Source organism: Coregonus clupeaformis, chromosome 29, assembly GCF_020615455.1.
Source record: "Coregonus clupeaformis isolate EN_2021a chromosome 29, ASM2061545v1, whole genome shotgun sequence".
Lineage (NCBI taxonomy): Eukaryota > Metazoa > Chordata > Actinopteri > Salmoniformes > Salmonidae > Coregonus > Coregonus clupeaformis.
In genome coordinates, this window is record NC_059220.1 from 31,914,840 (window position 1) to 31,942,790 (window position 27,951).

The following is a 27,951-nucleotide window of genomic DNA, read 5'->3' on the forward strand; positions in this document are numbered from 1 at the left end:
GGGGTCTGAATACTTTCCGAATGCACTGTATATGGCCATTTGTTTTGATTCATTTTTTTTCAATTTGGTAAGACATAGCAAGTCAATACAAACACTGCCTATTCAGTAAATTAATGTGAGATGAATGAATTGCTACAGAGTCTGATTCAACTGATGCACATGGGCAGAAAATGCATCCAAAGTGATTTTAGATAACATTAACATTATGCACTCAATGCATGTTTACTCATAACAATATTCTCTGTTTAATATGCTGTAGTGGGTAATCTTTCAAAAAAGTATTTTATTTAAATTACATGTCATTACAAAAACCTTAACATAAAAAGGACACATTTCATTTGCTGCAAACCAAATTATTTGGCCTCAGTATTAAATGCAGTAGCAAAATGCATAATGAAAAGCTCACTAGGTGAAGCAGTACCTAACTAATACATAAAGCAGTTAGTAGCAGCATTACCTGACAATACACATTGGCTATGTTCCCAAAACGCACACATGCCAATGATTGTCTAAGAAAGCATTTAAGTTCATTTCATCGACATTACAAACACTGAGAACAGAATAGAATTTGTTTCAAAAAAATATATCCACAATTTTAAGTACAACATTTCATTGTATAATGTTTAGACATCTATACTGTTTTCAGTTGGACAAGAACACAATGGTCAACTCAGCCTCCTGCTCAATAGAGAGGAGCCAAACAACTTTCCCTTGTCTGAATATCCCCCCCCCTCTCTCTGTCTCAGGGTACTTCATTGGTACTTTTATACTGAGCACCTCTGACCCATAGAACACTACCATGGTTGGCATCTTGTTTGATTAATGTTCCCTGTTAGTGTCTCTGGCTCTATCAGCCTTTCCCTCCATTTTGAAAGGCTGTTGTGCTGCTGATTGTGGATTTCTTAAGCTCTATCCTCATGCACTGGCTCTCTGCTCTCATTCCTCCAGACATCCCCAGAACTCCCAGCATGGCTTTGCCCGTCTTCAGGCTCTTGGACATGGGGATACGGGTGAGTCCTGCCCGGGATGGGTGGGCATCATGCCCAGGCTGGATGATACAGGGATAGGATAGAGAGAGGATAGAATGAGGAGAGGTGTGAGAGGAGTGGAGAGGAGGCCACAACAGAGAAAGTGGTAGAAGAAAATGATAAATTACTATGGGGGAAAATGTATGAAAACATTTCCCTTTGAGAACATTTACTATATGACTTGTAAATATTTAGTTATTCTTTCAAGACCAAGTGAGGGAGTACTGTTTATGTCAGGCTATCCATCCTCCCCACAAAGACCTCATTATACCGACTGCTTAGTGAAACGCCATTATTTTGCCAGTTCATAAACATAATCATTTCATATATTTCCTTTAAAAGCTTCATAACTTAATTGGGGGTGAAGAGGGTGAATTCAACAAAAAAATGATAAGCTTGAAGGAGTGAGTTACAGGTTAACATAACAGCCAGGGGAATTTGTGTTCTGAGGAGACTCACCACAGCTTGTGTTGGTCTGGCAGGGGTGGACATGACTGGAGTGATTGTGATGCTGCTCATCACTTTACTGGGTGTGGTTTTGAGGGCTGCAGTGCTGTTGCGAGGGGAGCGCAACACCGTGCCCGTGGATAACGTCATCTCTCTGTTACACTCCGTTGCCATGCCGACAGGCCTAACCACCACCTTGGGACCTGTGTTGTTGTGGCCCTCAGATGGGCCCTTATGGAACTGGGAGCCATGCAGGTGGATGTGGATCTTATTGTCCTCTGTGGTGGTGATGGTCCTGGAGTTGGAGTTGTACTTCCTGATCGGTGTGGGGACCATCTGTTTCTCAGGAGTCACCTTGAACATTGCCCGGCCCATGGTCATCTCATGGGGCTCTGGGGAGGCGGACATGTTGGACAGCATGGAGGTGCTGATCGTCATGATGGATATGGGTGACATGGGCCTGCCTGAGGAGGAAGAGGAGGAGGAAGATGAGGAGGCCTTACTGCACTCTGGTGACTTGGCCCTGGAGATGGTGGTGATGCTGACTGGGGACTTGGCCCTCTCTGGTCCCCCTGGCCCGGCGCTGGCTCTGCCCCTTGATGAGGTGGTGGTGTGGGTGTGGGTGGGAATGATGGTAATCCGAGGCTTCTGGTGGACCTGTAGGGTGGGACTGAGGTTGGAGCTGGAGTAAAGGCCCTCAGCAGTGGGACTGCTGATCTCCAAGGTAGCCGTGCTGTTCTGGTGGTCTGGGGTCACTCTGATGCATAAAGGCTGCCCTTCCTTTTGGGACATGGTCAGCTCAGAATGCATGGATTCGCTGTTGATACGCACAGACTTGTCCACATTACCACCCTGATGGATGTTTTCCCTCTTCCGCATCCAGGGAATCCAAGACTTCTTCATGCTGAGGTCAGCGGCAGCAGAGGGTGAGAAGCGTTCATGACCAACGGCTTTCTCTGTGGGTTTCTTGAGGCCCTTCTGTCGAAGATTACTCATGATGTGATTATCTTCCTGGACAGACTTCCTGATGAACACAGCTGGGGTGTCCTCTTCTGCCATCTCATTGGCCAGTGCATCAGTCTGCACTCCCTTGGACGCCATGGCAATGTCCACCATCCTCCTCCCATTCAGGCTGGGTCGTAGAGCACGGCTGTGGCGCTTGGTCACCTCCAGCTCTTTGGTGAGATGGAGGACCTCAATGCTCATCTTGTTCTTCTTCTCCTCGTCCTCTAGGAACCTCTGCTGGAGGAAGGAGTAGTCCACTTGGAGCTGAGAGAGCTGGTCTTCTTTGTTCATCAGCTCATGGATCTTCTCCTTGAAGGCTACGACGTTGTTCTGCAAGTCTCTGGTTTTGGCCTCCTCCGTCTTGTAGCGCTGTCGTAGGTCTGCTTCTTGGCTCTCCACCTCTCCTTTCTCTATGCCTTTATACCGGGCGATCTGACTCTTCATCTCCTCCACCTGCTGGGAGAGAATGTTGGCTTTGTTTTGTTCTGTCATAAACATTTTCTCCAGCAGGTCGTACTGATCTTCTGTCTTTATCAAATCTCCTTCCACAACCTCCAGCTGCTTGAGACGGTTTTTTAACCACTCTATTTCAACTGTTAGCTCCTTCACCCTGTTGTACTCTTTCGAACCCCCATCTGACAATCTTCCCAGTTCCCTCTTTACTATATTTTCTGCCTCCTCCAATCTATCTAACCTCTTGTTCGTTTGGCTGACTTTGGAGTTCAGATCCTTGCTCTTTTCCATTTCACATGCAAGCCTAGTACTAAGCTCTCCTTTCTCTCTGGTGAGGGTCCCTACCTTGGCTTCCATCTCTGATTTCAACTTCAGGAGCTTTTTACTCTCCTCTATTAATATCTCAGTCACCTCCATAACCTTGCCCTGCTCATCCTTGAACATCTTACTCAAATCATCCCTCTTCTTGTCCTCTAACATATTCTTCCTCTCATCAACCATTACCACAGTGAATGACTTCAGCTTCGCCAGGTCATCTTTAAGGCCCTGCTCAGTCTTTTCCAGTCTCAGCTCAGAGGATTCCATCTCTTTCATGCGTATCTTAACTGCTACCACTTCGTCGGTGAGCTCCTTCGACATGCCCTTCTCTCTCTCCAGAGCGGAGTGTAACTGGGAGCACTCTGCCTTGCTGGTGTTGAATGCCCCCTCTAGTCTTTCCAGCTCCACCATCCTTCTCTGGAGCTTCTCCATCTGCAGCCTGAGTTCTTTCCCTCGGCTCACCTCTTCCTGCAGCCTCGTCCTCAGCTCCCTATACTGGACCTCTGCCTTGGTGATTTCCTCATCCTGCCCTTTCATCTCAAATACCCATTTGCGGAGGTTCTCCAGTTCTGTCATTAGGTTAGAGTTCCCACACTCCCCTTTGCTGATCTTATCCCTCAGCTCGTGCAGCTCCTTTTCTGACCTCCTCAGTGCTACGTTGCTCTCCTCCAGCTCCTCCAGCTTGTGGGTGAGTCCAGACAGCTTGGCATCCAGCTGGCGGTTCTGGGACTCCTGGCTGGCCAGCTTGGCGGTCATCTCCTCCTGCTCCTGGGTGAACTTGGCCTGGTGTTCCTTCAGCTCGCCCTCCAAGTTCAGGGCCCTCTGGCTGTCCTTCTGGGCCCGGTCACTGGCGTTGCTCAGGGTCTGCTCCCTCTCCTGCAGCTGCTGGGTCAGCACCTGGACCCTCTGGCTCTGCTGGTCCATCTGCTCTAGGTGGAGTTGCTGCTCGTCTACCAGCATCAGGGCAAAGGACTTCAGTTTGACCTGCTCCTCTCTTACCTTCTCCAGACACTTGGTGTGCTCCTTCTCTTTACGCACCTGGTAGGCTTTCTCATTCTCCAGCAACCTCTTTAATCTGTTGAGAGAAAAATAAAATAGATAACGGATAAGTAAGGATGTGTGTAAATTGTTCTGCTGCACTGTACATCCTGGAAGTAACAGTGTTTCATATGGTGTGTCATACTGTATCACAAAGAACAATATAATTTCAAACTGTTACACTTTAGCCAAGCTTGATACTTTGAATCACAAGCATGTTTTGAATTTCTACAGAAATGTCAAACCATAGAACATTTGATTCACATGACAGAAGTGATTGAACTCATAATACAGTAAGCTGCCATGAAACGTACAGTGTTTAAGATACCATTCATTTACAATATATAACTACTGGTATTCACTGCTGCTACATACTCTTTGTGATGAATGCATGCATACATCAATCTAAAGATATACATTATTTTCTCATGTTCCCAATTAATAAACCTGGTAGATGTTAAATGGACACAGAGGAAATCAAGCTCTATTACTGTATAATGGATGGTCAGGAGAAGGCAGGATACATTTAAAAAATGGTTCACAGGGAACCACATTGATGGGTCAGATCAGAGACTGAACCATCCACTGATTCTCTTTGGCTCAGCTAGCCATGTGTGACGAGGTGTGAATGAAGGAGTCAGGCGCAGGAGGTAAAACACCGAAGTCCAGAGTTTAATACGTTTACATAAATCAAACGCTCCCAGCGTGAAAACGAAACTATAACAAGGGAAAATATTCCACCTTGGCAAGTACGAATAGAAGAGTAGCTCAAACGAGCTACTCGCTCTCACAATAAACAATCACTCACAAAGACAAGGGGAACAGAGGGAACACTTATACACATACTAATTAAGGGAATGAGCACCAGGTGTGTGTGATTGACAAGACAAGACATGACAAGTGGAGTGATGAGAATGGGATCGGCAGTAGCTAGTAAGCCGGTGACGAAGAGCGCCGAAACCTGCCCGAACAAGGAGGGGAGGCAGCCTCGGCGGAAGTCGTGACACCATGCCTCTCATACTTCATTTGGCAAAGAACTGCAGCACACTGAAAGAGCTAGTACACTAGGAGAAATTGCCAAAAAGTCCCTCACTGTTCTCCATCCTTGCTTCTGGGATCAAGACTGAGAAAACTAAATGCGAATGAAAGTTTGACTAAACCCCCACTGAGCAATCTCTTTTTCTTTCTGCTTCTTTTTCTGCTGTGCATGTCCATATGAGGAATCTCAGCAGACAGAGAAAGCCTGTAACAAGTTACATGCAAAAGACATTGAATGCACAGTTGTCTTGGGAACTCTCCATCTTTTGTCACACTTGATATAAAAATACATACAGTGCATCTCACACTGAGCTGCAATATCAAGCGAGAAACACATTCTGACAGCAGTACATATCATGCCAGCAGAAACAGCTGCACTCTAAAAAACTTAGACAGCATTCAAAACTTACCCACTATTCTTGATGCATTACAGGAGAGTCTATGTCTAACATGTTTGCCATAGTAGAGGATCCACTCCAAGTTCAGAGTTGGCATAGCCCCCTTCTACACCGGAACTCTACCATCACATTCCAAGCATGTCATTAGGACAATGAAAGGTGAATAAAAACTGTGTGTGTAGCACCGGACCTTTAGCTGGTCACCTCACCCATATACAGCAGGCAGGCACAGCTCTGTGGGTCTCTGGTTTGGACTGTGAGTGGGTGGGAGGGACCCTGTTCACTTACAAGCAATGCGGAGCTTGTTTCAAGGGAAATGTCTCCTACATACAGGCTCTCACAATAGCCTATTTCAGACACACTTAGTCATGTCTGCATGATTGAAGTTACTTCTTACATTACTTAAAGTGGTTTCTATAGAGACAGTACTGTTTTGGCTAAGCCACATTCTGTTAATGGAAAACAATGCAAAGTACATTTACATTTTAGTCATTTAGCAGACGCTCTTATCCAGAGCGACTTACAGTTAGTGAATACATATTTTTTTTATACTGGCCCCCCGTGGGAATCGAACCCACAACCCTGGCGTTGCAAACGCCATGCTCTATCAACTGAGCTACATCCCTGCCGGCCATTCCCTCCCCTACCCTGGACGACGCTGGGCCAATTGTGCGCCGCCCATGAGTCTCCCGGTCGCGGCCGGCGGCGACATGGATTCGAACCAGGATCTCTAGTGGCACAGTTAGCACTGCGATGCAGTGCCTTAGACCACTGCGCCACTCAGGAGTACCCACATGAAAAAATACTATAGTATACTATGGTCTAAATACTGTAGTATTCACTGTAGTGTTTTTGCAGACTTTACTGTAGTATTCACAGTCATTTTTTTTTTGCGGACATGGCTGTAGTATACTATCAGGGCCAGATCTAGCCTTTTGGTGGCCCTAAGCTAGATTTGGTTTACGGCGGAGAGAAACATTTACATTTTAAAGTTAATTTCCTGCAATGCTACTAGAGAAAGTTTAGAAGTTTTAAGGCAAGTTTTTCTTTGCAGTTCTACACATTTTGCCATGACTTATGCAATGTTCATGATATACAGTATGAGTGAGAGTGACTAACAAAATCAATGGGGGCCCCCTGGAGGTTAAGGCCCCTGGGCACGTGCCCTGCGTGCCCAGTCGGTATTCTACAAGTTTAGATAACTGTCTAGACTAACTTACCAATCAAAAAATTGTTAGCTTCCATAGCTAATTGAGTGACTGTCAGTGACTGACAAAACAAGAGAAAAACTGCTGATGCACAACCAAATGTCAACCGTGTACCTTGTGTATTCTACTAATGTAACTCTCAACAGTAAGTTGAGACCCCAACTGAGTTCAGGGGCGGTGTGTTCAATAGGGCGATATGGGCGACGCACTGCCAAACGGGAAAAGGAAGGGATTTTTTTTCTAATCAATTATATCACGGCAACAGTAGTTATCAGTGTTGTAATCTAGACGTCTGATCTGCCACAGTGCCACTAAATGTCCAATCAGGCTAAAGTCGTGCTTCAAATGCCCCCCCTTTTTGGGGGCGATTTCAGTCAGGTTGAAAATCGCCCAGAAGTCTGTCATAGACTCCCATGTAAAATCTATTTTTTCAAATATCAGAGCTTTCAATACAATCTCTATGGGTTTCTGAGGGCTTGCACTTACGCGCTTTCGTCATACGTAACATATAACCATGAACGTAACTAAGAAAAGAGCGGGTAGCAGCGTCAATCAATTCACTACTTCTATCAAAATGGCTAGGCTTCAGTGCAACTCGATTGTGTCTTTGAAAGAAGTTCCTTTTGTCGGCGAACAAATGAAGATAAATTGGCAACGAAACAATTAGGACCTCCCAGACCAAATTTAATAATTCAACAGGTTTCTACTAAAGGGGGAAGTCCTACACCCGAGGATTTTCCAAAAATTGGTACGAACGAAAAACCTGGCTAGCAGGCTGCGATGTAGCTAATGCAGTCTTCTGCTACCCCCTGCTTACTCTTTCACCCTGAAGGCGGCACGGCAGACAGCACCGCTTGGACAGCGACTGGTGTGTAACGGACATGCACCATCTTTCAGGAAAGATTAAGAAACATGAGCTGTCAAAGACCCACATGGATAGCTGTTTGAGATTGTCTGCTTTGGGGAGAGTGAACATTCCCACTCAACTGGATGAGGGATACAGGCTAGCTGTCCGCCGCCACAACGATGAGGTTAGTGTTGATAATCACAAGTTTACTGGAGAACTGAAACTGACAAGGCTGACAAGATAGGACCCTTTTGTCCATTGTTATTGGATAGGAACAGAACTTATAACCAGCTCCTGACCTAAATAGATCTTAGCACAACATTTTACTCAACATATCATATTCCATATTCACTATAACAAATATATTTACTACGACATTAGCAAGAACCGCCACATCCTCAGCCGGCTAATCCAGTGTGTGAAGTTTTGCGGAGTGTTTGAGTTAGCTTTGCGAGGCAAAGATGAAACTGAGGGCTCCACCAACCCTGGTAAGCCAACACTTTTGAGATCAGTCAATAAATGCTTCTGGTATTGACTTATATGCTGCCCCTGTCTTCATGTTGTTGCTGGACATATCTTTTTTTAAATGTGTGTAGGTCACCTAAATCATCAGAAAAATTGCCCCCCCTGAGAATTTTTTCAGGAGCCGCCACTGACTGAGTTCCAGATAAATAAAAATAAAAATACTATAGTTTTCACTGTAGTGTTTTTGCGAACATGATTGTAGTATACTATAGTATTCAGTGTAGTGCTTTTGCGGACCTTACTGTAGTATATTGTAGTAACACCTGCCGACAAGGGTTAGCTAAAATGGCACAACTACAAGACTATGCCAGTTACAGTTTAATGAAGGTAACGCGACCAGAACGTAAGACACAGGTTTGTGACAGGCCACCTACTAAAATGACTTGTTAGGTCTGTTACTTCCACTAGATAGCTTTCTGAAATACAACAGTGCTTTCACAGAGAGTCAGCTGACCAAGTTCACAAGATGACCAAAAACGTTGACAAACAATACTGTACTTCTGATGGTAGAAAACAAAGAACACTTGAGCATTGCACAAATCATCAGACAACCAATAATACATACCCCAGATAGTGGCTTTCTCTACTCAGACAATCATAAATATGCTAGGTTTTTTAAATAATCCTCTTTGATGATATAATATGTGACTTGCAGTCCTAAGTATTTATGATTGTCTGAGTAGAGCAAGCCACTATCTGGGTATGTTTTATTGGTTGTCTGATGATTGTTGGTGATTTATACTGGTGAAGCCAAAAGGAATTGCCAGTTGGTTTTTAATTTTTGCACAGAATTCCCTGCCTGGTGATATGGATGCGGGGGAGGGCATTTGTGGCAGGTGTGCCCTCTACCCATCTCTATGGTCATGTGAGGACGGAGGGCACTTGTGGCAGGTGTTACCTCTATATAACTCTATGGCAAGGTATTTATACGGGCAGGTTCGAGGGTGCCTACTTTCAATCTGGGTCCTTCACCCAGACAGAGTTGAGCAATGCAAACAACTCTCACAAACAATAACCAGTATGGTCATTGAACTGTGAGTACAAACTTTTTATCTTATAGAAGAGGATATTGTTTGTTTTGTATAGTAGATGTCGGCCGCTAATAGCTGTGAAACGCTAACGACTCAGTCAAACAGCCATTTTAAGTCTATTGATCTCTTCTCTTTGGTACTCTTAGGTGCGTGTTAATAATTGTTGCACCTTTTGTGCATTGCCTTTGCTATGCTAACTAGGCCTGCTTTTTGGCTATGCTTGCTACTTTTGTTAGCTTTATATTGATTGTTTGCTTGCCATGCTACGTAGCCATTGATAAATTAGCCTGTTATAACATCGGCCTACCATGCCGCATGCTAATGCGTTTCCCTTTCTAGACATTCTTTGTTAACTGCTGCTATATTTATGCATAGCTTTACCCGTACAGTGGGGGAAAAAAAGTAATTAGTCAGCCACCAATTGTGCAAGTTCTCCAACTTAAAAAGATGAGAGAGGCCTGTAATTTTCATCATAGGTACACGTCAACTATGACAGACAAAATGAGGAAATAAATTCCAGAAAATCACATTGTAGGATTTTTTTATGAATTTATTTGCAAATTATGGTGGAAAATAAGTATTTGGTCAATAACAAAAGTTTCTCAATACTTTTATGTACACTTTGTTGGCAATGACACAGGTCAAACGATTTCTGTAAGTCTTCACAAGGTTTTCACACACTGTTGCTGGTATTTTGGCCCATTCCTCCATGCAGAACTCCTCTAGAGCAGTGATGTTTTGGGGCTGTCGCTGGGCAACACAGACTTTCAACTCCCTCCAAAGATTTTCTATGGGGTTGAGATCTGGAGACTGGCTAGGCCACTCCAGGACCTTGAAATGCTTCTTACGAAGCCTCTCCTTCGTTGCCCGGGCGGTGTGTTTGGGATCATTGTCATGCTGAAAGACCCAGCCACGTTTCATCTTCAATGCCCTTGCTGATGGAAGGAGTTTTTCACTCAAAATCTCACGATACATGGCCCCACTCATTCTTTCCTTTACACGTCCTAATCCCTTTGCAGAAAAACAGCCCCAAAGCATGATGTTTCCACCCCCATGCTTCACAGTAGGTATGGTGTTCTTTGGATGCAACTCAGCATTCTTTGTCCTCCAAACACGACGAGTTGAGTTTTTACAAAAAAGTTATATTTTGGTTTCATCTGACCATATGACATTCTCCCAATCCTCTTCTGGATCATCCAAATGCACTCTAGCAAACTTCAGACGGGACTGGACATGTACTGGCTTAAGCAGGGGGATAGTGGAGTTTGGAGTGTGATTGTTTGAGGTTGTGGACAGGTGTCTTTTATACTGATAACAAGTTCAAACAGGTGCCATTAATACAGGTAACGAGTGGAGGACAGAGGAGCCTCTTAAAGAAGAAGTTACAGGTCTGTGAGAGCCAGAAATCTTGCTTGTTTATAGGTGACCAAATACTTATTTTCCACCATAATTTGCAAATAAATTCATCAAAATACTACAATGTGAGTTTCTGGATTTGTTTTTCTCAATTTGTCTGTCATAGTTGACGTGTACCTATGAAGAAAATTACAGGCCTCTCTCATCTTTTTAAGTTGGAGAACTTGCACAATTGGTGGCTGACTAAATACTTTTTTTCCCCACTGTACAGTACTAATTACATTTGCCACTTTTCGTTATTTATTATTGCCATTAACAGCCGATTTAATTATGTTCATTGCTGTAATTACCTGTTATTATTCACACCTTTCGGTCTCCTCCTTTTACATAACCCATACTCCATACAAAGCCAACCAATACAAAGCCAACCAAGTCTCAATTCAAGACAAGTCTCATGTCAACTGTCAATCATTCACTGGCGTGTATTTCCATTATATTAATCTATAAAGACTCTTAAACTGAACTGCATCTCTGCCTCCACCTGCTCTGTAGGTATAAGTCTCTATCATAAACACACGGGTAGCTATTCAAAATTACTTCACTGTTTGACGCTGTGGAGCGTCAATCGACTTTAGGGTTAACTGGAGTTCCACAGTTGATGGGCATCACCATAACCCTCACCTAAACCTCAATCCGTTAGTCTTGTAACTGACAAATATTGTTTGACTGGCTAGGAAACAAAGTTTTGGTCACTGTTTCCCTGGGCACCCTTATTAGGGGAGGACATTCAGGAAATGTATAAAAGCACTGTGATGATGTGTGAATGACGGAGTCAGGCGCAGGAGGTAAAACACAGAAATCAAGAGTTTATTCAGTGTTCAATAATGTAGCGCATATAGCGACAGAACAAAACTAGCACAAGGGAAAATCAACCGTGGCTGCATAAAAGTAAAGAGTAATTCAACCGAGCTACTCACTCTCACAACGAACAATCACTCACAAAGGACAAGGGGGCAACGGGAACACTTATACACAGACTAATGAGGGAATGAGTACCAGGTGTGTGTGATTGACAAGACAAGACAAGACAAAAGGAGTGATGATAAATGGAGCGGTAGTGGCTAGTAAGCCGGTGACGACGAACTCCGAAACCTGCCCGAGCAAGGAGGAGGGGCAGCCTCGGCTGAATTCGTGACAGTACCGCCCCCTTGACGCGCAGCTCAAGCAGCGCTCTGACACCAGCCTCGGGGACGGCCAGGAGGACGCGGAGCAGGGCGAGTCGGATGGCGACGATGGAAGTCCCTCAGCAGAGAGGGATCGAGGATATCCCTCACCGGAACCCGGCACCGTTCCTCCAGACCTTACTCTTCCCACTCCACGAGGTACTGAAGGTCCCCCACCCAGCGCCTCAAATCCAGGATGGACCGGACAGAGTACGCCGGTGCCCCCTCGATATCCAAAGGAGGTGGAGGGACCTCCCGCACCTCAGACTCCTGGAGCGGACCAGCCACCACCGGCCTGAAGGGAGACACATGAAACGAGGAGTTCATACGGTAATCAGGGGGAGTAATAACCTATATATCGTTGATTCTCCTCAGGACTTTGAACGGCCCTACAAACCGCGGGCTCAGCTTCCAGCAGGGCAGGCGGAGGGGCAGATTCCGGGTCGAGAGCCAGGCCCGATCCCCCGGTACAAAGACAGGGGCCTCACTGCGGTGACGGTCAGCGTTGGCCTTCTGACGATGCATGGCGCATTGGAGGTCAACATGGGCAGCGTTCCACGTCTCCTCCGCGCGCCAAAACCAGTCATCCACCGCAGGAGCTTCGGTCTGGCTCTGCTGCCACGGGGACAGAACCGGTTGATAACCTAAAACACACTGAAATGGCGTTAGGTTCATAGAGGAGTGGCGGAGAGAGTTCTGGGCATATTCTGCCCATGGCAGGAACACCGACCACTCCCCTGGCCGGTCCTGGCAATAGGACCTCAGGAACCTACCCACATCCTGATTAACCTGTTCCACCTGCCCATTACTCTCAGGGTGGAACCCAGAGGTCAGGCTGATCGAGATTCCCAGACGTTCCATGAACGCCTTCCAGACTTTTGATGTGAACTGGGGACCTCGGTCAGACACTATATCCTCTGGTACCCCGTAGTGCCGGAAGACGTGTGTAAACAGGGCATCCTCAGTTTGCAGTGCCGTGGGGAGACCGGGCAGAGGAAGGAGGCGGCAGGCCTGGAGATGGAACTGTGCGTAATGCCTGCGCTATATCCGCGTCCATCGCTCATACTACCAGCGCCACAATGCAGGAGTCTGGCAGTATGGGGGTATTGACTCTGGGCCTCTCCTCTGTATCATACAGCCAGGACAGTGCATCTGCCTTCACGTTCTTCGTACCCGGAATGTATGACAGTGTGAAATCAAACCGGTTGAAGAATAGGGCCCACCTGGCCTGGCGAGGGTTTAGCCTCCTCGCTGCCCGGATATACTCCAGGTTACGGTGGTCCGTCCAGACGAGGAATGGGTGTTTCGCCCCCTTGAGCCAATGTCTCCACACTGTCAGAGCTCGGACAACAGCCAACAGCTCCCGATCTCCAACGCCGTAGTTCTGCTCCGCCGGGCTGAGCTTTTTTGAGAAGAACGCACAGGGGCGGAGCTTGGGTGGCGTGCCCGAGCATTGAGAAAGGACTGCTCCCATCCCAACCTCGGACGCATCCACCTCCACTACGAACGGTAGTGATGGATCGGGGTGGGCCAGTACCGGGGCCGAGGTGAACAGTTCCCTTAGGTTACTGAAGGCCCTGTCAGCCTCAGCAGACCAGTGGAGCCGGGACGGCCCACCCTTCAACAGAGATGTAATGGGAGCTGCGACCTTGCCAAAGCCCCGGATAAACCTCCAATAATAGTTGGTGAAGCCAAGGAAGCGCTGCACCTCCTTTACCGTGGTTGGAGTCGGCCAATTACGCACGGCTGCAATGCGATCACCATCCATCTCCACACCTGTGGTAGAAATGTGGTATCCGAGGATGGAGATGGACTGCTGGAAAAACGTACACTTTTCTGCCTTAGCATAAAGGTCATTTTCCAACAGACGGGCCAGTACTTTGTGAACCAGGGACACATGCTCGGCGTACGTAGAGGAATACACCAAGATGTCGTCGATGTAGACCACTACACCGCGACCAAGCATGTCCCGAAACACCTCATTCACAAAGGGACTGGAAGACTGAGGGAGCATTCATCAAACCATAGGGCATCACCAGGTATTCATAATGCCCGTGGTTGTGCTGAATGCTGTCTTCCACTCATCTCCCTCTCTGATACGCACCAGGTTGTATGCACTCCTGAGATCTAATTTAGTGAAGAAGCGCGCTCCATGCAATGACTCAACCACTGATGGAATGAGGGGGAGAGCTTGTTACCTGTATAAAAGACACCTGTCCACAGAAGCAATCAATCAATCAGATTCCACCATGGCCAAGACCAAAGAGCTCTCCAAGGATGTCAGGGACAAGATTGTAGACCTACACAAGGTTGGAATGGGCTACAAGACCATCGCCAAGCAGCTTGGTGAGAAGGTGACAACAGTTGGTGCGATTATTCGCAAATGGAAGAAACTGTCAATCTCCCTCGGCCTGGGGCTCCATGCAAGATCTCACCTCGTGGAGTTGCAATGATCATGAGAACGGTGAGGAATCAGCCCAGAACTACACGGGAGGATCTTGTCAATGATCTCAAGGCAGCTGGGACCATAGTCACCAAGAAAACAATTGGTAACACACTACGCCGTGAAGGACTGAAATCCTGCAGCGCCCACAAGGTCCCCCTGCTCAAGAAAGCACATATACAGGGCCGTCTGAAGTTTGCCAATGAACATCTGAATGATTCAGAGGAGAACTGGGTGAATGTGTTCTGGTCAGAAAAGACCAAAATCGAGCTCTTTGTCATCAACTCAACTCGCCGTGTTTGGAGGAGGAGGAATGCTGCCTATGACCCCAAGAACACCATCCCCACCGTCAAACATGGAGGTGGAAACATTATGCTTTGGGGGTGTTTTTCTGCTAAGGGGACAGGACAACTTCACCGCATCAAAGGGACGATGGACGGGGCAATGTACCATCAAATCTTGGGTGAGAACCTCCTTCCCTCAGCCAGGGCATTGAAAATGGGTCGTGGATGGGTATTCCAGCATGACAATGACCCAAAACACATGGCCAAGGCAACAAAGGAGTGGCTCAAGAAGAATCACATTAAGGTCCTGGAGTGGCCTAGCCAGTCTCCAGACCTTAATCCCATAGAAAATCTGTGGAGGGAGCTGAAGGTTCGAGTTGCCAAACGTCAGCCTCGAAACCTTAATGACTTGGAGATGATCTGCAAAGAGGAGTGGAACAAAATCCCTCCTGAGATGTGCGCAAACCTGGTGGTCAACTACAAGACATTTCTGACCTCTGTGATTGCCAACAAGGGTTTTGCCACCAAGTACTAAGTAATGTTTTGCAGAGGGGTCAAATACTTATTTCCCTCATTAAAATGCAAAAATGTATAACATTTTTGACATTAGTTTTTCTGGATTTTTTTGTTGTTATTCTGTCTCTCACTGTTCAAATAAACCTACCATTAAAATTATAGACTGATCATGTCTTTGTCAGTGGGCAAACGTACAAAATCAGCAGGGGATCAAATACTTATTTCCCTCACTGTATGTACCCCTGGAGCAGGGACTCGTGACGTATGTCTCCATAGCCTCCGTCTCCGCCTGCGACAGGGGTTTATTGCGCAATCCCCCGCTTGATGAGGTGGTAATTTCGTCGCTTTATTTTTAGAGAAGACTTGTGCCAGATCATGGTATTCGGGGGGAATGCGCACGGTGGAGGCACCGTCTGGACTTTCCACCGTGGTTGCACCAATGGAAACACCCATACACCTACCCTGACACTCTCACGACCACCCCGTGAGAACCCTCTGCGGCCATGAGAAAGTGGGGTTGTGGAGTGCTAGCAATGGAATACCTAACACCACAGGAAAAGCAGGAGACTCAATGATGGAAAAAGTGACCTGCTCACAATGCGTCTCCTGTGTGATTATGGTGACTGGTACCGTGACTTCCTTTATCAACCCGGACCCTAATGGTCGACTATCAAGTGCTCTGATGGGGCGTGGAATGGATAGGGGAACTAATGAAATGCCCTGGCGGAGTGCGAAAGTTTTGTCCATAAAGTTCCCAGCTGAGCCTGAATCTACTAGCGCCTTACACTGGGGAACTCTCATGTGATCAGGGAAGTATATGGGTATAGCACAGTGCTCAGCAGAGGGCTCTGAACAAGAGTGGGTGCTCAATACCTGGGGTGATGCGAGAGTGCCCTGCCGGCCGCCTCCTGACCCAAAAGAGCGCTGACTACAACGTGTGGTGGAATGTCCCTTCGTGCCATCAGAGTGGTACTGGCACTGTCGTCCTCCGCTCTCTCGGTGCGCGGTACCACCCAGCTCTATGAGCTCTGGATCTACGTCGGTCGGGGTGGGGACAGGCAGACCTCCTCCAGGACGTCCTCTGGTTGCCAGCAGGTTATCCAGACGACTGGCCATGTCCACCAGTTCGGTAAAAGACGTACTGGTGTCACGGCAGGCTAGCTCCCGTCGGACGTCCTCCCGTAGATGGCACCGGAACTGGTTGATCAGGGCCCGCTCGTTCCACCCGGACCCTGCTGCCAGGAACCGGAACTCCAGCGCAAACTCCTGTACTGTCCTCGTCCCCTGCCTCAAGTGGACCAGCTGCTCACCCGCCTCTCAACCCTCGGGTGGGTGATCGAAAACCGCTCGAAATAGGCAGGCAAACTCCCTGTAGTCCTCCAACGCGGCTCCTCCTTCTCTCCAAACTGCGTTGGCCCACTCCAGGGCTTTCCCAGAGAGGCAGGAAATGAGGACGGACACCTGCTCTCGATCTGATCCCATCGAACGCCCGAGGTCAGGATATCTGGATCCCTCCGGGTGCTGTGCTGTAGGTGGCTGGATCCGGTTGGCCAGCTGGTCTCGACAGATCGGTTTCTCTTCTCTCCAGGCGTTGGACGACCTGAAGAACCCGATCCATCGCTTCCCCCAAGCTGGCTAGCATCGTGGAATGCTCCTGGACCCTTGCCACGATTCCAGGTGTGCACTCTTCTCCCGCTGACTCCATAGCTGGTGAGTGATTCTGTGATGATGTGTGAATGACGGAGTCAGGCGCAGGAGGTAAAACACCAAAATCAAGAGTTTATTCAGTGTACAATAATGTAGCGCATATAGCGACAGAACGAAACTAGCACAAGGGAAAATCAACCGTGGCTGCATAAAAGTAAAGAGTAATTCAACCGAGCTACTCACTCTCACAACGAACAATCACTCACAAAGGACAAGGGGGCAGAGGGAACACTTATACACAGACTAATGAGGGAATGAGTACCAGGTGTGTGTGATTGACAAGACAAGACAAATGAAGTGATGATAAATGGAGCGGTAGTGGCTAGTAAGCCGATGACAACGAACGCCGAAACCTGCCCGAGCAAGGAGGAGGGGCAGCCTCGGATGAATTCGTGACAAGCACCCCTTGATCATGTTCCGGTGAGAGCTTTGTACCTGGAAAGTGTGTGTGTGTGTACTTCTGTGGGCAATCATTTTGTGACCATGCTGTCTTGAAGAAATGGTTGGGGTGTGGTTGATTTGTTCTGGATAGTATGTGTTGAGTTTGACCATCAGTGTATTTATTTGTGTGACAATATTCAAGATGTTCATTATGTAAAGCCACTGCAATAATGTCCTTTGTGTTTTCAGTTGGTTTGTTTAGAGTGGCTTTGCTGGTTTGAGGTCCAGGCAGTTTATTGGCAGCGCCCTCCAATACTGTCTTTAAGTAAAGTAATTTGTATTTTACATCTATTGATGTAAATGCAGTGGTTAATGGTTTATTTTCTACCATCAGTAGGGCAGTATACATCTTGTGAACTTGGTCAGCTGAATCTCTGAAAGTACTGTTGCATTTCAGAAATCTATCTAGTCTATAAGTCATTTTGGTGTACTCTTGTTAATGTTATTTCTGTGTATTTAACATCAAACCTAATCCTTTAAGCGTTAATAAATATTGCTTGTTCTTTATCTCCCTCTGTACTGTTTCCCTTTTTAATGGGCCTAGAACCTGTCTAATGTTCAAATGTTAGAATTGTAATATCAATTGTATATTTTTGCTAAGGTGTTGTCTGGTCCATTGCATTGCTCAACTGTTGACTCAACTCAATAGGTGGCCTGTCGAGAACCTGTCTCTTATGTTCTGGTTGAGGTGTTCCCCTCATTAAACGGTAACTGGCGTAGTCTTTCAGCTAACCCTAGACAGCAGGTGTTACTACAATATACTAGTCATGTCTACAAAACACTAGTGAATACTACAGTATAATACAGTCATATCTGCAAAAACACTACAGTGAATACTATTGTGTATATAAATGTAGTAATACTACATTATTTAGATCATAGTATTTTTTCATGTAAGTAACGAGTTTAAAATGTACACTGAACAAAAATATACAGTGGGGAGAACAAGTATTTGATACACTGCCGATTTTGCAGGTTTTCCTACTTAGAAAGCATGTAGAGGTCTGTAATTTTTATCATAGGTACACTTCAACTGTGAGAGACGGAATCTAAAACAAAAATCCAGAAAATCACATTGTATGATTTTTAAGTAATTAATTTGCATTTTATTGCATGACATAAGTATTTGATACATCAGAAAAGAAGAACTTAATATTTGGTACAGGAACCTTTGTTTGCAATTACAGAGATCATACGTTTCCTGTAGGTCTTGACCAGGTTTGCACACACTGCAGCAGGGATTTTGGCCCACTCCTCCATACAGACCTTCTCCAGATCCTTCAGGTTTCGGGGCTGTCGCTGGGCAATACGGACTTTTAGCTCCCTCCAAAGATTTTCTATTGGGTTCAGGTCTGGAGACTGGCTAGGCCACTCCAGGACCTTGAGATGCTTTTTACGGAGCCTCTCCTTAGTTGCCCTGGCTGTGTGTTTCGGGTCGTTGTCATGCTGGAAGACCCAGCCACGACCCATCTTCAATGCTCTTACTGAGGGAAGGAGGTTGTTGGCCAAGATCTCGCGATACATGGCCCCATCCATCCTCCCCTCAATACGGTGCAGTCGTCCCTATCCCCTTTGCAGAAAAGCATCCCCAAAGAATGATGTTTCCACCTCCATGCTTCACGGTTGGGATGGTGTTCTTGGGGTTGTACTCATCCTTCTTCTTCCTCCAAACACGGCGAGTGGAGTTTAGACCAAAAAGCTCTATTTTTGTCTCATCAGACCACATGACCTTCTCCCATTCCTCCTCTGGATCATCCAGATGGTCATTGGCAAACTTCAGACGGGCCTGGACATGCCCTGGCTTGAGCAGGGGGGACCTTGCGTGCGCTGCAGGATTTTAATCCATGACGGCGTAGTGTGTTACTAATGGTTTTCTTTGAGACTGTGGTCCCAGCTCTCTTCAGGTCATTGACCAGGTCCTGCCGTGTAGTTCTGGGCTGATCCCTCACCTTCCTCATGATCATTGATGCCCCACGAGGTGAGATCTTGCATGGAGCCCCAGACCGAGGGTGATTGACCGTCATCTTGAACTTCTTCCATTTTCTAATAATTGCGCCAACAGTTGTTGCCTTCTCACCAAGCTGCTTGCCTATTGTCCTGTAGCCCATCCCAGCCTTGTGCAGGTCTACAATTGTATCCCTGATGTCCTTACACAGCTCTCTGGTCTTGGCCATTGTGGAGAGGTTGGAGTCTGTTTGATTGAGTGTGTGGACAGGTGTCTTTTATACAGGTAACGAGTTCAAACAGGTGCAGTTAATACAGGTATTGAGTGGAGAACAGGAGGGCTTCTTAAAGAAAAACTAACAGGTCTGTGAGAGCTGGAATTCTTACTGGTTGGTAGGTGATCAAATACTTATGTCATGCAATAAAATGCAAATTAATTACTTAAAAATCATACAATGTGATTTTCTGGATTTTAGTTTTAGATTCCGTCTCTCACAGTTGAAGTGTACCTATGATAAAAATTACAGACCTCTACATGCTTTGTAAGTAGGAAAACCTGCAAAATCGGCAGTGTATCAAATACTTGTTCACCCCACTGTAAATGCAACATGGAACAATTTCAAAGATTTTACTGAGTTGCAGTTCAAATAAGGAACTCAGTCAATTGAAATAAATGTATGAGGCCCTAATCTATAATTCTCGTGACTGGTCACAGATACCTTAAAAAATTAGGGGTGTGGATTAGAACCAGTCAGTATCTGGTGTGACAACCATTTGCCTCATGCAGCGCCCCACATCCCCTTTGCATAGAGTTGATCAGGCTGTTGATTGTGGCCTGTAGAATGTTGCCCCACTCCTCTTCAATGGTTGTGTGAAGTTGCTGGATATTGGCTGGAACTGAAACATACTGTCGTACGCATTGATCCAGAGCATCCCAAACATGCTCAATGGGAGATATGTCTTGTGAGTATGCAGGCCATGGAAGAACTGGGACATTTTCAGCTTCCAGGAATTGTGTACAGATCCTTGCGACATGGGGCTGTGCATTATCATGCTGAAACATGAGGTGATGGCGGAGGATGAATGGCACGACAATGGGCCTCAGGATCTCATCACGGTACTTCAGTGCATTCAAATTGGCATCGAAAAAATGCAATTGTGTTGGTTGTCTGTAGCTTATGCCTGCCCATACCATAACCCCACCGTCACCATGGGGCACTCTGTTCACAACGTTGACACCAGCAAACCGCTTGCCCACACGACGCCATACACGTGGTCTGCGGTTGTGAGGCCGGTTGGAGTTACTGCGGTTGGAGGTGGCTTAGAGAAATGAACATTAAATTATCTGGCAACAGCTCTGGTGGACATTCCTGCAGTCAACATGCCAATTGCATGCTCCCTCAGAACTTGAGACATCTGTGGCATTGTTTTATGACAAGACTGCACATTTTAGAGTGGCCTTTTATTGTCCCCAGCACAAGGTACACCTGTGTAATGATCATGTGTTTTAATCAGCTTCTTGATATGCCACACCTGTCCAGTGGATGGATTATCTTGGCAAAGGAGAAATGCTCACTAACAGGGATGTAAACACAACTTGTGAAATAAGCTTTTTGTGCATATGGAACATTTCTGGGGTCTTTTATTTTAGCTCATGAAACATGGGACCAACACTTTACATGTTGTGTTTATATTTTTGTTCAGTGTATTTCCATTGCGGTCCTATTTCAAACATGGCTGCGTTTACACAGAGAGCCCAATTCTGATAGTTTTTTCACTAATTGGTCTTTTGACCAATCAGATCAGCTCTGAAAAAGACACATTTCTAAATGCATTGTATCCACATTTGTGGTTGTATTGTGTTTTTAAATAGTCAAATAAAATAAATCAAGGGATACCACAGTGTGGAGTAAGTATTCTACAGTATACTACAACATTTGATAGTAAGCACTACATGATCGAGGGGGAACCTCTGAGAAAATCCCCGGCATAAGCTCCCCAAGGACAGCACGTTCAAATCAAACCAGCATCGACAAACCTAGCAGTAAAGCTATCTAGCAGTCCAATTGATCTAAAAATTCTAAAGTAAGCACTGTGATCGAGGGATACCACAGTGTGTAGTATAGTATTCTACACATTATAGTACAACATTTGAAAGTAAGCACTACATGGTCAAGGGATACTAGTGTATAGTATTCTACAGTATACTACAAAATATTATAGTAATTATTACACGATTGAGGGGGATACTACAGTGTGTAGTATAGTATTATTATTATTTTTTTGTACTTTTTCTCCCCCAATTTCGTGATATCCAATTGGTAGTTACAGTCTTGTCCTATCGCTGCAACTCCCCTATGGACTCGGGAGAGGCAAAGGTCGAGAGCCATGCGTCCTCCGAAACACGACCCTGCCAAACCGCACTGCTTCTTGACACACTGCTCACTTTACCCGAAAGCCAACCGCACCAATGTGTAGGAGGAAACACCGTACAGCTGGCAACCGACGTCAGCTTGCAGGTGCCCGGCCCGCCACAAGGAGTCGCTAGAGCGCGATGGGACAACGAAATCCCGGTCGGCCAAACCCTCCCCTAACCTGGGCGATGAGGGATACTACAGTGTGGAATATAGGATTCTACAGTATACTGGTTTACTACAGAATTCTATAGAAATCTATAGTAAGTACTATAGTATTTAATAGTAAACTGTAGTATTTTTTAAAATGTGGGTAACCTGTGATCAATCTCCTAATACCCCTCCCTATAGACAGGAAATGATCTGGTCAGACAGGAAGCTATAAGCTCAGTGGTATAGGAGAGAGGACAGTGAGTCTGTCTGCTGTAGTGTCACCTTGGGAGAAATGGATCAGTGGCCAGCTCTGTGTAAAGCTGACGTATAATGGGGAAAACAGATAGGGATGAGCAAGTTCTGCTCCCTGGAGGAGCTCTGTGACAAGTCAGATGTACAGACAGACCTTTTTTGAGGTGCTGAACGATATGTTGACCATGTGGATCTGTATAGAGCAACTGAATTTGGCCTGCGGGTGGTTTTACTTTGCCCGGCAATTTTTTATTTTTTTTAAACATTGTTGGACATAGAAGACTGTAAAAACACCAGTAAATCAGGCCCAAGTGATCTTAATTTTTTTAATCTGTTACCAAGTATTCCCATGCGTAATAGAGAGACACGTGATCGTATACAAATGTAAGCAAGGTTGGAAATGATTGTTTTAGTCAAGTATTATGTCTGTTTGGGCTTCTTGTGGTCAATTTTCAGTCTGCAAATTATTTGTAATTATGTTCCGGCAACCCGATCATCCGTTCAAGAAAAAATTGTGGCTGCATCTAGTTGATGATCCCTGGTATACAGACAGTAGGCCTAGTACTCTAAACCTTACAGACAAACACATGTATATCTTCACCCCAACAACCACAATCAAGGGCAATGTAATTCACTATCCCTTTACAGTGGATCATAGTTGACCTCAATACAGAGGATGCATTGAATTCAAGATTATATTAGTGAAAATCCTTAGTTTATGTTGAAGGATTATGAGCAACTGTACCATTCAAATCCCACTGTAAAGTCAGATTACCACCATGGCTGGCTACTGTACAGAGTATCACCCAGCCTCTACAGTGTGCCACTTGATCTTCATACATACTGTACTTACACGTTCATAGGTTATTGAAACCTAAGCAATCAGCACTCTAAAATAACCCTCAAGCAAAGGTCACAGGCATGATGTCACTGTTAATGGCGCCTACAGCAGCGAGGTCACATGGGGGAGAAGTCCCACCTGACCTTCAGGCGTAAAGTAGTGCTCCCTATCTCCCTGGAGACACAGTCAGTCAGGAGGGAGTAACTGTGGTCAAAAGGCTACTAGAGACCCTGTCAGACCCATCAGAGGTGTAACAATGTCCTCAGGAGCCCCTTATAGGATTTTAGGCCAAGTTAGTCTCCAACAAGGAGCAGCATTGACCTTTTATCAACCAGACTTTAAGTAAGTTAGTTTACCAGCATGATGAGTTATGAACCACACAGCCTGCTAGTGTGTAAGGAAACATGGGTTGAATGGTATCAGCTCTGTTTGATCATAGATTCAGGATGGTAGGCGTCCAGTTACATTTCAAATGATTGTACGTTTCAGAATGACTTGGTCTATATGTAATTGAAGAGTTTCTTTCCAAAACGCAATATATCCATTTTCAGAAATGTTGGTAAATTAGCTTTTATTGTTTAAAGAAATTATGAGAGCGATTGGTGTGTTTTTCAAATATCCAATCATGGCATGGGGTTGTTTAATGACAGACATGTATTTGTTTAAAATCTATCACTTGATTGTTTCATTTCAGTGAGACAAATAATCATGTTTTTTTTGCAAAATGCTATATATCCACCTCACTCTCAGAGAAATAAGTAGTACTGCTAGATTTTACAGTCAAATGTAACAAATAACTCAATTTTTAATAAAGACCTGTACAAATGATACATTTGTGACCTCAATATTTAAAACATGTTTAAAAATAATGAGATCTGTATGCAAAACATTTACATTTGACATTTTAGTAATTTAGCAGATGCTCTTACCCAGAGTGACTTACCACAATATCACAGTTAAATATACAGGATACGAACATTCCAATCCAGCTAAACAATGGATATATAGCATTTAGCAAAAATATATACATTTTCATACACATCTAAAATCTATTAATAAAACATCTGAGAACAGTAATATTTTACACACACATGAAGGTACCCATAAGCAATAATTTCTGATGGAAAAACAAAATTGTGAAAAATTGGTGGATATGCTATAGTATTGTTCCTCACAGCCTAAACATGAGATACTCCTGAACTCACTTGAGCACTTCTTCAGGTGCAATCAACAGCGGGTCCCTAAGAAATCAGATTTTCATGATGGAACAACATTTCAATCATCCTGTGTTTCCATGAGGAATATAGTTGGAAGCGCAGCAGCTTTATGTGTCAGGGGGCTGTGAATTGAAGCTGACACTGCCTGTCAAAACAAAGCCTTCAACTGTAATCCCTGCTCTTGATGGGGACAACCATTAAGTGCTCAGCATGATCTATACAGTATGGCCCAATCCCAAATCAACTCCTAGACCCTAGGCCCTATGCACTTGTGGATATCGGAGAGGATTTGATGGGTCTTAGCAAATTGCTTACACCTATCAAATCCTCTTAGATATCCACAGGTGCATATGTCGTAGGGTCTAGGGGTCGATTTGGGATTGGGCCTACTTCTCATTGGCATTGTGTAAACAGAAGGGCACTAGAAGTGAGGCCAATGTCTGGAGCGCAAGGCGGTGCCATTTTGATCACGGCTAGTGGCACTAAATGCCTCTCATGAATACTTGTGTCACTGAATATCTGCGGTTTTACATAAAGACAACATTCGTGAATCTGAGAGATTTCTTCCATTAATCAACATACTTTCCTATGCCAAATAAAGATGTTCTCTTCTCACCACGAATCACCCCTCTGAGTGAGTGATTAGGGCTGTTGGCAATAAGTCATGAGTATAATTCTCTCCAAAATCCTTCAGTAGTTTGGTGTAAGACCCTGTAGGTGTTTTCACTATTCTCCTTTCACACTCACACACGTTAGTGAGATATTTGAATGAACAGGTGTGAGATGGGTGGACATTGCTCCTACCTCGCACTGACAGATGGAAACAGTGGCAACCCTCTACCTGGCATGGGAGTGTGCATGTGCGTGGCCCTTCCATGCTGAACACTGGCCAACCAGGACAGTGAAACAACCTGGCAGAGGAGGTCACCGCTAACACTTACAGTAAGATAAACTGGAGGTACAGTAGACCTACCTAGTGAAACCTGTGAACTCCAACAACCATCTCAGGTTTGGATTAAACCATTATAGTTCATATCCACCTTCCATGCTTTTAGAATAAAAGTCACTGTTCACTCATATCGTGCATACTGTACATAGCTAGTACCTGATGAAGCCTTGTCTAACTCCCTTCCACTGACTTTATCTGCTTCCCTAAGGGTGGTTAATGTGTAAGGGCCTTACAGCAAGGCTTTCAATAGACTGTCTGAAGGTTCATTAAAGAGAGATCCTGAGGTTGTTATCTCTCTCCAACAGAGCATGAAACCTGTTGCCTGGGGTTAGGCATGTTTAGGGTCAATCAAACACAACCTGGGCAAAGTTCAGGTTCAAGTTCGTTGTAATGAACACAATCAATGTACAGTACTTCATTGCCATCTCCCTTTCTCCTCTTTATCCCTCCTTCTCTGAGGCTTCTTCCACTGTCTCTGATGGTGGCTCTTCTGACAGTGATGTAGCCTTCATTGTATGTCTCCTGAGTTGTCCAATAGAAGTGAAGGAGAAGGGGCTGTGGAGCAGTGAGAGTACATTGGTCTGGGAGATGTTGTTTGAAGTTTTATAGCTTATGAAATGCAGCTGGGGCGCCATTCTGGCCTGTGGCCTGCAGATGACTTGGTGTGGGGAATATATACACACACTGGTGCACGCATGCAGGTTGCCTGTACACACACACACACACATGCAAACACACAGCTTAGTTCTAACGCATCATTTATAAACCTGAGTTAATTGTCCATGTCCAGAGGCGGCTGGTACTGCACAGTAACCCTTAGCACAAGAGAACAGTTAACACTGTGCAATGGCCCTTTACACTGCTGCTGGAGCCAAAGGAACTGCATTGAGTTTATGGGCATAGAGGTTCTCCATGCTTCCATTGAGCACATGGGCAAGGGCAAGCACTAGTCTCTGCACTCGGAAGCAACAAGTGCATGCTGCCAAAACCTCATCCAATGGATCTAGCAAGTGGAGTATGCTAAAGTGAGCTGGCCCTCTGTCTTTACAAGTCCTGGCTATATGATAGGTGTCATACAGTATAAACAGTGATGATCAGTGTCAATGGGAGTCACAGGGTTGGGTCATGGTTCCGCTTGGCTTCGAGGGCATGGTGAGGTACCGCCAGCACACACTGGTCAGATGACCTCACTCATCCCTCTGTGTGAGTAGTTTAATCAGCTAGCGGCTCACAGGGATGGGGCCTCTCTCTCTCTCGCTCTGTCATGCATGTTTGATCCCTTGGTGATGGGTGATATTGCCTCATTACTAACTACGTTATGCCTCATTGCTGAATAATAGCAACTTCTAAAACATTTTCTTACTTCCACTCTTTCATTTTTGGGTCCCCCAAAAAGTAACTAATAAATAATAATATATGCCATTTAGCTGACGCTTTTATCCAAAGCGACTAAGTCATGCTTGCATACATTTTACTTACAGGGTGGTCCAGGGAATTAAGGCCAATATCCTGTCGTTACAAGCGCAATGCTCTACCAACTGAGCTACAGAGCCCCTCCCTTTTTCTCATCCTCTCACCTCTCTCTCTCCTGCTCCAGTAGGTTGGTGAAGTCATCACTCTTGCTCATGTAGTCAGTGTGTTTGCGTTTCTCACTGTCCAGCTCGTGCACGGTGCGCCGGTGACACTTCTCAGCCAATAGAAGCTGTTCCAGCATGCGCCGGTACGTGTCCTTGTGTTTCTCCTGTAGATGGTCCAGCTGAGACACACACACAACACAGAATCTTATGAAACTGTTACTCTGACTATTCAGTCAACTACTGCACTTAAGTCTTGTTGACCTATGCATCCTTACTGTAAAACAAAGACATTTATAAAATAATGCAAAATAATAAAAAATAATAATGATCTTCAACATTTGAGAACCAATTTGTCTGTATGAAGAAAGTAAAAAAGAATACTACAGTCAATAAATGTTATAAACACTTAATAAGGTTAATAAGTATCTGTCAGTAAGTGACTCACTTCAGCCATTGGCCTCTGGTAGACACTGTCATTGTGTGTCCGTATGTTGGTGAGAAGGCTGTCTCTCTGTAAGGCCTGGAGGGCTGTGGTAGGAGCTGCAGAACCATAGTGGGACTCCAGAGTCTTCCGTGTCTTCTCAGTCTTCAGCACACAGATAACATCCTCCATCGCCTGGGGGTTACACAAACAAAAACACACAATCTTAGTATTCTAGAAAAAACTTGCAATTGTTTATTAGGATCTACTTTAGCCCACCAAATAACTACTCTTCCAAGTCCTTAATCGCATGTTATAAAACAGCATTTAGACAGGTTTTCTCTGTGTTAGTACCAACCTCAGCCAGTAGAGAGAGTTGTAGTGTAGGGAAATTCTAAATAAATTGTCATTTTGGACTATAGTATTGTGAGGGTTTACAATAGAATCATGGCAATACCTTCCACCTAGTGGATAATACAAGTAAACAACATTCCAGCTGACAAGATTAATGGTTCACCCCACAGTTAACTATGAAGCTATGTACAATATGAGCATATGGTAGTTTATCAATATGAGTCAGACTCACCTGGACCTCACATTCCATGACACCTAGCAGCCTCAGAAGGTCCTCTTTAGAAAAGTTCATGATTCCCAGTCTTTGGTCACTAGTCCCCGAGCTGTCCTCAGTTGACTTCTCTATGTCAGAGACCACCACCACCACCTCCACTTCCTCACTGTTTGGTTGAACTTTGACCTTTAGGCTCTTTATAGGTGCATGCAGATTTACTTCCTCTTCTTGGTTGATGTCATGTGTTGCCTGGGGAACCCTGAGTACTCCATTGGCTGGGCTCTCCACCCCACTGCTCTTGGATCTCAT

The 27,951-nt window shown here is 45.3% G+C and overlaps 1 protein-coding gene across 1 annotated transcript; it reads right to left on the minus strand.

Moving 5' to 3' along the window:
* Positions 1 to 332: 332 nt before the first annotated feature.
* LOC121545041 (filamin-A-interacting protein 1-like) lies at positions 333 to 27,951 on the minus strand. Its single transcript, XM_041855389.2, has 5 exons — positions 27,661 to 27,951; positions 27,099 to 27,269; positions 26,654 to 26,832; positions 1,488 to 4,326; positions 333 to 1,048 (listed from the first exon to the last, which is right to left on the minus strand). Exons 1-5 carry the CDS (start codon positions 27,949 to 27,951, stop codon positions 851 to 853), a joined length of 3,678 nt encoding a protein of 1,225 aa, XP_041711323.2. The 3' UTR covers positions 333 to 850.